At 37.1% G+C, this 11231-nt stretch overlaps 2 protein-coding genes across 2 annotated transcripts; both read right to left on the minus strand.

Annotated features, from left to right (window-relative positions):
- Positions 1 to 1326: 1326 nt before the first annotated feature.
- On the minus strand, positions 1327 to 2205 carry LOC145948581 (uncharacterized). The gene has a single exon (XM_083058240.1). The coding sequence runs from the start codon at positions 2203 to 2205 to the stop codon at positions 1327 to 1329; it is 879 nt and encodes a 292-aa protein (XP_082914366.1).
- A 12-nt stretch (positions 2206 to 2217) lies between these two features.
- LOC145948583 (protein CFDP2-like) lies at positions 2218 to 2760 on the minus strand. Its single transcript, XM_083058241.1, has one exon. It carries the CDS (start codon positions 2758 to 2760, stop codon positions 2218 to 2220), a length of 543 nt encoding a protein of 180 aa, XP_082914367.1.
- Positions 2761 to 11231: the final 8471 nt, after the last annotated feature.

The following is an 11231-nucleotide window of genomic DNA, read 5'->3' on the forward strand; positions in this document are numbered from 1 at the left end:
TTCGTTCCCAGTTAACGTTTTTCATGGCATATTCGAGTGCTGCCGTAAACAGTTTTGGCGATATCGTATCGCCTTGCCTGATTCCTCGCTTCACTGGAATTTTGTCGGTCGTCCATCCTTCGCTTAATTTCACCTTCATGGTAGCGCCATCATATATATTTTTGATGAGCCTTGAATATCTTGAGTCGATGCGTGCCTCATCCATCGCTGCTAGGACCGTCCAAGTCTCCACAGAATCAAAAGCTTTCTGGTAATCAACATAAGCCAAGCACAGGGGGATATTGTACTCCGTACTTTTTTCTATTATTGTACGCAGAGTGTGAAGATGATCGATAGTGCTGTATCCTTTTCGAAACCCGGCTTGTTCCGTTGGTTGGTACTGATCCAGCTTGTTTGTGAGTCTTTTTGCTATGATTTTGGTAAGCAACTTGTAGAGGACGCTGAGTAAGCTTATGGGTCTGTAATTCTCTATGCCGGCAGGGTCTCCTTTTTTGAACAGGATACCTACCTCGGCGTTTTTCCAGTTTTCAGGTATCTGACCTTTCTCCAGGCACTTGTTGAAGAGTAGGCATAGCATCTCTTCCAGGGCGTTTCCCCTTTTTTTTTTTTTTTTTTTTTTTTTTTGCGATGCGGCGCAGGGCGGAGGAATCCTTTTAACGGATACCCCTGGGGCCGGCCCCAGAAGTTATGTGGGACTCATCCAGCGGCGATACCATGTCCCAAGTGGTTGACCGGGGCTAGCCCCGATCCCCCACAAAGGACAACAAATCACCGCTGGCCCTACCCACTAAACCTCCGCCCGTTCAGCCGAGGACGCTCCCCTTCAGGCTGTTGTCCGGGATCTGGGATCCGCCTTAGCATACTACCATGATCCCGGTCACCTTGCGCTTTCGCGCTCACCTTCCGGCAATCTTCCTCGACAGAACATATCCCTATCCCTCCCTTCCCATACCCATACCCCCCTTCCCCCACTCTCCTTCCCCATCCCAACCTCCCTTCCATAACCCCATGACACCCCCCTACCCCCCCCCCCCTTCCCCCAGAACCCCCCTTCCCCCCACACACTCCTTCCCCATCCCAACCTCCCTTCCATAGCCCCCCATAACACCCCCCTACCCCCCCTTCCCCCCAAAAAAAACCCCCTTCCCCCCATTCTCCTTCCCCATCCCAGCCTCCCTTCCATAGGGCGTTTCCCCCTGCTTTCAGCATTTCTACCGTAACTCTATCTTCGCCCGGGCTCTTCCTATTTTTTATTTCCTTTAAAGCAGCCCTAACTTCCTCTCGTGTCACATCAGGTATGTCTTCTGACCCGACATTTCGTATTTCTTACCGGGTGTATGCTGTCCTTGGCGCGGGCACTTTTTCCGCATAGAGGTCTTCATAGAATTCTTCTATTATTTTTACGATTCCTGCTTTTTCGTACCGTGTGATTCCTCTGGCATCTCTCATGCAGCCTATCCTGATTTTGCCTCTGCTTTGCTTCGATCTTAGCACTTTCATGTTCAAATTATCTTTCATCTCTTGCTCAATTAGTCTCGTGTTGTATGCCCGTACGTCTCTTCTGATCGCCTTCTTCGTTTGCTTGTTTACTCCTCGGTATTCTGGAGACTCTCGGCTAGTTAGGCGCCTTTTCTCGATCAGCTCTTCTGTCGCGGCTGTTATTTTTACGGGCGTCACTTTTCGCAGGGCGCACACTCTCTTGACTGATTCTAGGACTCCTTTTTCGATCTTCTCGTTTAGCTGGTCAACATCCAGGGCTGATAGGTTTTCTTTAGTTCCAAGTTTTTGTTCGATGTATCTTTGATAGTCGGCTGCCCTTCCCTGAATTTCTGCAGCAGTTGGTCTCGGTACTCTCAAGATCTTCTTCTTTCTCTCCATTCTTAAATTCATAACTATTTTACATCTGACCATCCTGTGGTCACTACCGGTGTTGAATCTGCTAAGAACTGACACGTCTTTGCAGATTCTTCTGTCCGTCATCATGATGTAATCGATTTCATTTCGCACCGTGCCATCCGGGCTGATCCATGTCCATTTTCTTTGCGGCGGTTTTTGGAAGAAAGTTGGTAAGCAATAAAGATTTTCTTTTTGCAAGAAGTCGATAAGCATCTGTCCTCTTTCATTCCTGGAGCCCAGGCCATATCTTCCAATGTTCTCCGGGTCCGCATCTATTCGTTGGCCTACCTTGGCGTTGAAATCACCCATGACGATTGTAAGTTAGCAGGCGCCCTCACCCTTCGCGGTGGCAATGTCTTCGTAAAGCTGTTCTGCTTCTTCGTCCGGATGAGACGATGTGGGCGCATAAGCTTGTATGATCTTGATGGCATACTGTGGATTCGGATTGATTACCATGAACAAGACACGATCGGATATCGCTTTCATCTTTGACACTAAGTGTTTCATATTTTTATTTATCATGATTGTGACTCCTCCCTGTCGCACCGTGTCGGCGTTTCTCTGGAAGAGCAAGTGCCCCGATTTCAGGGTGGTGATTGCTTCACCCGCCAGTCTTGTCTCGCATAACCCCAGTATGTTCCATTTTACGCCGGCTAATTCCGCTTCTAATGATGTGAGGTGTTCTTCCAGTCTCATCGTCCGGATATTATAGGTGCCGATGAATAACTGGTTGTTCTTCGTCTTTTCTTTTGGAGTCGAATTTTCGTCCCCCCCAGAATCCGTGGGACAGACTGTATTAACAGTGCGGGATTCTGAGCGTTTCGCTCCACCCGCCTGGGGTACATAAGTTTTAAGATTCGACATTTCATAAGTGGAGGGGTGTTTGGCGATTGAAACACCACGCTTACCGCTGCGTGTTGGTGAGTCGCAGTGTCTTGGCCGTTCCTATGGTTTCCATCTCCGCCCAGGCTTCTTATCACGCCGTCCGTACCGCTGGTTACCCGCTCCGCTCGACGTGATGACGACGAAGCTGCTGCCCTCCGTCCAGATGGGTTTTGGTGGCATTTCCTCTAACCACGGGACCATCACCCTCCCTCAAAGTTCCTCCGCCCAGAGCCGTTGACTTTGAGGGGTGCCGGTTATTTACCGCCGCCTGCCCTCGGCGTTGAGTCGCTGGCTGTACAGTCTTCTCCTATACTGTAGCGAGGTCACTCGGCCAGACGATATGATAATTACTATTTTACTTACTACTATATTATTGTTCTTAAATTCTTCAACGTGTAAGTTTAATAAATGTGTTCTTAAGTCGGTTGGACTTTTGTAAGAACAATTAGCACAACAAGTACATTTTAAAGTATCATTGTTCAATATCTTTAAAAATGGTCCAATTTTTTAAAAATAATATTGTTCTTTTATGTGATCTATGCCATGTTGCTCTTCTAAATGCTTGACAGCATTAGATCCAAATTTAAAAATAATAGTTGTGGTTTTAGTATCGCACAAAGTGCATTTTAATTTATTTTGTTCATCAGTTTCAATAAATAATTTTATCCACACTTTTTTATCTTTCAAAGAAATATCTTTATGGGAATCCTCTAAGTGCTCTTTCACATGAGTGTAATCATGTTTTAAACAAAAAATTTCATTACACATTCGACTATTTGATGGATATATTTGATGTGTTATCTAGTCGTCGATAATACATCCATTTCCATGTGAGTAGGTTCATTTCCATATTTTTGGTCCTAAATGTTGTTGACACAACTGTAGAATAAGCTGTTTTTGTAGAAGGGACCAGTTGTTTTTGATTGTACACGGGGATGTACACGGGAGTGTACACGGGTATGGAAATTTGTTGAGCTACGTTATTAGCTGACTGATGTAATGAAGGTTGTAGGAATTCGGCGCTTTTTCCACTCGTCAAAGAATTAATATTCAATTGGGGATAATAAGAAAGCAGCTGAGTCACCGGAACATCGAGATAAGCAAGTTCTTTATTGGCGGCTTTTGTGTACTTTTCTGTGGCTGCTTTCTGTTTGAATGTAATTGCCTACCGCTATTTCCGGTTGGTAGCTTAATTTTTGAGATTCAAAGGAAGCACCGTCGTTCGACGGTATTTCCGCTTGCTGTTGATATTCTCTGTAATATTGTATTGATGGAATATTTTGCAAAATTTGGCTTGGCTGTTTGTACTGTGCTTCGTGTACAGCGTATTGATTAGGGTGAATATATCCTTCAGATGGTAGGTTATATTTTACATCTTGAAGATGAATATATTGTTCGGAATTACTATTCAAAGTACTATATTGATTCGGTATTTGATATTGCTGGTGATTGGGTTGGACGGCGTATTTCGTTTCATCAGTCTGAATATTCTCGTTCTTGACTTTATTCTCAGCCTTTAGATTATCCCTTTCTATATCTTCTAGATTAATTATAAATAAATAAATATGCAAAAATAGTCCAAAAGTAAGTATTCCTATTTTTTCCTTACCATTTCCTATTATTATTTACATGCATGTCATGTGTACGTAAATGTTGTTTTATAATTATGAAATTGTAATTCTTATATACTTTGTGACATAGAACACATTGAAACTTATCAATTAATTTGAATTTGAATTTGAAACAACTAATTTGAAATTTTGCACTTCCTCTGTTGGTTCAATTTGTGTTTAATAGTTAAGTGGCTAATTGTTTGATTTGTAAATTTGTAAATAGGGACACTTTTTTAGTATCACAAAGTATGCATTTTAATTTAGACGAATTCTCTAATTTTTCAAAGCATCCCAACCATTTTTTTCTTTTAGAGAAATTTCATTATCGTATTTATTAAATGTTCACGGACGTGAGTATAATCCTTTTTTAATGTGAAAATTTCATTACACATTGTACACATAACATCTGAGTTATTTATAGCCTTATAGTACAGCCATTTTTCCAACTATGAACATTTCTATCCATAGTATTCTGTGAACAATAACAATACAATTAAAATCAGCTAATTTTTGTCATAAAATATTATTTTTAAATTAGATTAATATTCAGATCGAACCCTTAATTAAAAAGTGTGTACAATGTTATATTTTTGATACAGTAGTAATCTGCAGATAATATACTATGAAAATATGTTATTAAACAATTTTTGGCTCGTGTTAAAATATTAGGTATCATGAAATTATCGCCGCGGACCTTATACGGCGCGGCCTTTTTAAATTGTGAAATTAAATTTTTACTTTAATCATCTTGAAAACTCACATTACTATTTATTCTCTAATTTAATAATATATTTTTGATTTCGATTTCTTTTTACTTTTTGCAATTATTGAAGACGCTTTTAATACACACACACACACACACACACAAATTAACAGTTATTTCGATTAAATGTATTATCAGACAAGTGCTAATTTTTTTACGACTTATATTATGACTTCTGCTTTTTTGATTCCTAATGTAAAACAACAATAATGTTATATCAAATAAATTAAAATTAAGACTAAAATGTTTAGAAACTATAATTCATATTATAAATAGTTAGAATTATAAATACTAAATTAGAATAATAAATAATATTTGTTCACGTCTCTCCGTACAACGGTTAGCTGGGTGGAGACGGGATTTTGGAAAGTTCTCGATCGCCTCACAGTTGATTTTCGTATGCTCCCTTCACACGGTCACTCGCGTTCGCACTCGTAATTCGCCGTCTCTCTCTTTCGCACTTTCTATAATTTATATTAGATAAGCTAAACGCACGTGGCACTCGCTAGTACGATCCAGACAAGACTGGCCGAAGCCGCGCACAGGAATTCGCCAGGTTTCGCCCCTCGCCCTGAGCCTTTGATTACTCAGGGGCGAGAGGAGAATCCCGGAATTCGCAAAAAAAATTATTTGTCTCGTCCCGTCTTGATCGCCAGCGACGTAACCGCGGAATTAGCGGCCCGCAGCCGAACAATATTAAAATAATAATACTTTCGTGTAATAAAAATAAAAATGAGAGTAATCAATTTAGCAATGCTTCAAATGATGTTACTAATATAAATAACGAAAAAACATTTACAATTACATTAACGCACAAAGAATATCAGGATTTATTAATTACAAAAGTGTATCGTAGGCGAGTCCGCATCCGATTTAAAAGCAAAGAATGGGGAGATATAATAGCTCAAAAAATTTACAATGAAACAGAAATTCAATACGGAATCAATTTTAAGAGCCATTATTTATCAAAAAATGCTGATTACGGTAATATTGATGGTAAGTGTATTATTATACAGATGCTTGGTATGTTATAGCCCTGAATAGCTATAACTACTTAAATTACATCCGCTTGACAACGCGCTGGCCGCGAAAAAACCGCATACGCAGCGAGTCACGCGCGAAATCAAAAAATTACAAAATGCAAGCGAAGCGAAGGAGACTTCAAATTTTCTTCGCTTGCACCCGGGACTTTGACTAAGAGGGCCTGTTACCAGGCACCCTTTCCGATCAAAAGACTCCAAAATCCGGCTCTAAAACCGAACAATAGACGCGCTCGCGGCAGTCGCAAATTAAGAACCGAATTAAGTGTAACGCCGTCGCTAAGATAATAACATACGCGACCCGCCAAACGTTCTAAGTTATACGAACGTCACCGAACGACCGTAATCCTAAACCATTCAAGGATACGACGCGAGTACTCTAACTGAGATAAAAGTGAAATAAAAGTGTAAACAGTTTAAATAAAAATCAAATATATTTCTACGAAGATCTACAGTTTATTCATAATATATAAGATCCCGGATCGGACAACCCTGACATCCAGAGATCTCAATTTCTCTGGAAATTCGACGCGACCCCTGTGCCTTACCCGAGGCACACAACAGGCAATAATTATTTATATCGCCTTTCGTGTGCATTCCGAATATTAATTGATAATCAAGAGAACACATATGTACTTACAGTAATCACTTAACAGTTATACATTATAAAGGACCACATTATATTAAAATATCACACAAGTCAGGACATTTCAGAATTGAAGAAGCAAAACTTCGAATAAACGACCAAAAAAGAGAAAGGCACACAACTGATTTCAACAATATAAATTTAGATGAGTCTGAAAAATAAAATACAAATGTGAAATATAAATAAAAAATAAAATTATAAAACCAAAACAAAATGTACCCATCTTAAAAAATGGCAACCTTCAAAAAATAAAATTAGAAGACAAATCAGTAAAAGTAATAAATACATGCGCATTTGATAGTTTATGTCAATCTCTTTTGATTGCGTATTATGACACGAAACATATTCGAACTTTTATTTAGATAAATGGAAAAGAAAAATATTTTATGTTAGAAAAATCACAAAAAAACAACATAAAATGCGAGCTGAGATTTTGTCCAATTTATTTACCCCAAATGTTCAAGGCAAAATAAATAAAATTAATTGTTGTTGTAGCGTTGGCTACATTACGAGTAAAACAATGATCGACTGCGCGAGCATTGAACAAGAAATATTCTGCTCAAATGGCTGTACAAAAAAACGTAATACTATAAATACAGTTTAATAAATTTATAATTTATATTTTATACAGTTACTTAATTATTATATTAATTATATAATTTGTATATATATTTATTTAATTATTATATTAATTATATAATTAATATTTATTTATTTAATATATATTATTTTAGGTCCGTTGATTTTTCATTATCGAAACGTACAATACACAGATAGAAGAGAAAGATACTTCAGGTTAAAAGACTTACCCGCGCAATTTAAATTATTAATTGATAAGCAAACAAATACCTATATACTTTCTGGAGTAATTAATTATAAAGGGCCACACCAAATCAAATCTGACTCCGGACATTTTACAACATTATGTTTTCATTATGAAAACAAAACATGGATTGAATATGATGATTTGAGAAACAAAGAAAAAATAATACCTAATACTTTTAGGTCAGATCCCCAATTATTAATATATGTTTTAAATAAATTATAAAATTGAATGTTAAATTAATTATAATAATTAATTGAATGTTGAATTATAAAATTAAATGTTAATTAAATAAAAATTAATTTTCAATAATTTTGTGTCCAAAAACATTATTTTGTTTTACTATAGGAAAATACCTCTATCTAGTAATTTTGTACGCTGTTTTATGATTTTCCGGCGTTGTTTAAACTTATTTTCCGCTAACTTATAAGACGTTCTCCTCAGGTTCGTTGCACTCGTTCGCGGGAATGCATTAACGTTTATGATGATCGGGAATTGTTTGACGATTGTGCTTCAAAATGACGAGAAATAGCGATCGATCGAAATAGGCAATGGTAATTTCGAGCAGGAATTACATTCGAAGTGGAAAAAGACAGAATCGTTCAGACTCTCGTTTTCGATCGTATTCGCGTTTGAGACCGATTTAAAATCCGCTTAACAATAATTTATTATGAGGGTATTATTACCAAAGTACTAAGAACCACAAACGATGTCATAGGTATGTACACGTGACAAAAGAGGAAGACATCAATTTTCAAAAAATCTGCTAACAATCTAGACCTAGACAATAGTAGAAAATGGGAAGTCAATCTTTTTCATTGCGCGCGACAATCGGCTAACTCGGGTTCTAAAATAATTTGTCAATGTAATATTATGAGACACATAAGACAAAGATACAAGAGAAAGATTGCTATTATTGGATATTATAAGTACAGAGTATGGCTGGTATCTGGAATAAAGAAGGGATCAAAGTTACTGGTGACCCACTCGTGATAATGCAATCTTTTGCTTTACTTATTGTTAGCTTCTCTTTCAGGATGAACTTTACGGACATAAAACTCTCTCATCAACATCAAGATATAGCTTGTAGGTGAGTTTCATTTTCAAATTATGGAAATCTAATTTATTTAAATCTTTGATATTAGAAATTTAAATAACTTTACAAATATTTTAAACATGTTAAAATAATTTTTACCTATCTATATACACGAATCTTATAATTATTATAAACATTCTATTAAATATTTATAAAAATTCTATTAAAAATATTTCTATTTTATATTTTTTGAAATAGAATCTAGAATGTTAAAATGCATATGCAACAATAATGTAAAGCACATCATCTATCGACACTGCAGTATTGGCAATTTTTCAACTCTTTGAGACTTTTCTGACTAATATTTAAATTATCTGATTCATTGATTCGTATGTTATTTCGTTCTTTTAATCTAAAAGTTATAATAATAACAATATTATCTACAAAATTTAAAACACAATATGAAATGTATTTAAATTAGTAAATATCATTAAAGAAATAATTCTCTCGTTTTTTTGTAAATATCATAACATAATACAATGAATATCAATTCCGATTTTCTTATTTTAATATCTTTTCGGTGATATGCTGAATATAGTAGTACAACATCTCTATATATCTTTATGAAGGCAAAGAGATTTATTGAAAGTAAAATATATTATTTCACATTAAAGAGCCTCATTAAAGTCTTAGTTTTTTTTATATACTTGACATTGCATCGCCACCGCATTGGTTGACATTTCAGCGCATAAATTAAACCTACAGTTTGTAAGATAGTGGCAGAAACGATAACGTACAGCACCCAGTGACGTGGAGCCCACGGGATGGCAAACGTGTAATCTGCTCGCGGCAATCCGATTGCGATTAATCTACCCTTTCGTCATTTGCGATGCGTTCCGCCTTCTCATTCGATATCCGCGGAGTATCGAACGTCCAAGTATGATTCGGGAGAACGCATCTATGCCCACACACGTGTCCACCGCGTGTCCGGTGCTCATGGCGGGTTTATACGCAGGTACCCCTATATGAACAAGCGCATATGGGTCGCTGCCAGTGACAGGGAAATACTGCTGCTGCTGCTGCTCTGCTGCTAACTACTGCCTTTTACTCTAAGTTATAGCGGCATGGATCCAATGCCACGCTGGCTCTGCGCCGGCCTTTTAACTTTGACGAATGTGCGCTGCGTCGAATACGTGTCGAAGATTTTTACAAAATCGGTGACAATAACTCTCGATCATAATTAACGAATGGAGATTTGCAATAGGATTTATGCACCTTTGAAGCTTCTGACAGCGCAAGTTTTAGGATGCAAATAAATCTAGATTTTAAAGCCAACAAGTTTATTTAAAAAATATTGAAGAGAAGATCTCTCAACTATATGTGTACCCGTGCCTTCGATTTTACCACGGACACCTTAAAGTAATTTATATTTTTGCCGGAGCGAAAGACAGGTGGATAAGAATGAGAATCCGGTTAATAACAAAGAGTTTATTTTAACTGTTAGTTCCGAACTCTTGGACCGACAGGGCTCTTTCGAGATTACGTGAGCTTATTATTTAAAGAAACGCGAGTGGATTAACGCCGCGACACTTGATTGACGACAGTGGTGGAATACCAAAAGGGTGGAATAACGATAACTTCCACGGATCGATCTATCCTTAGCGAGAGGTTTTCGAGCAGTGCCCTTTTTCCGAGATATAAGATTCGTTCTACCGGGAACGGTTTGACTCGAAAACAACTAGGCGGTCGATCGTACGATGTAGTCTTCCAATCGTCGATCGACTTGTTTGTCTTGAATTTGGCTATTTACTTTGTGACGTAGAAGCCAAAAAACTAAATCGAAGATAACAGCCTTTGTCGTTCGAATACAACGTGTCGTTCGAGAATGTCCGAGAAAACATAAATTTAACGACCTCGTAATATAATATTCCTTCTCGAACAATATGCTTTTTACATTATTTTTTATTGCTTAAAATATTAGTCTTAGCTCTCTTAGTTTATATAAAAAATATTAATTTATTAGTTTTTTTTTAAACTGTAAAAAAACATTAGAAAATATAAATAAATGTTAAATTATATATAATATGTAATTATATATAATATATACTCTTTAATCTATATAACAAAATTAAATTAATTGCAAATTGCCCACAAAAAATTGTCAATATTAGTCAAGTTTTAATTCTTCATTTACAAAATGTATCTAAAATTTAAAGTACATTTTACTTCGTATTTGACAGAATGGAGAACTCTTTCAAGAATCTTTAACGTCAATGATCAATGAGGAGTAAACACTCGCTTCAATGTAGGTCGGCGATGACCTCTTCAACTCATTTATTCGCGTCCGTCCTTCTTTTTTTATCATCTCTCAACTACTTTGGTAAAGTCACCGATAACAATCGCATCGATTCGGCTTTTCTACTTGGCATCGCCTGATCCACTGGACTCGTAGAATATCTTTTTAATTTAAACTTAGTGGCGAGTTTCGCGTAATAAGGAAAATATTATCAGACTTCTGCCGAACGGTCA

The sequence above is a fragment of the Prenolepis imparis genome, unplaced genomic scaffold (genome assembly GCF_030444845.1).
Source record: "Prenolepis imparis isolate NDT839.2.m4 unplaced genomic scaffold, iyPreImpa1.0 SCAF_476, whole genome shotgun sequence".
NCBI lineage: Eukaryota > Metazoa > Arthropoda > Insecta > Hymenoptera > Formicidae > Prenolepis > Prenolepis imparis.

Coding starts and splice junctions, on each gene's coding strand:
- LOC145948581 (XM_083058240.1), bottom strand. CDS start 2,205: ATGGGTGATTTCAACGCCAAGGTAGGCCAACGAATAGATGCGGACCCG.
- LOC145948583 (XM_083058241.1), bottom strand. CDS start 2,760: ATGTCGAATCTTAAAACTTATGTACCCCAGGCGGGTGGAGCGAAACGC.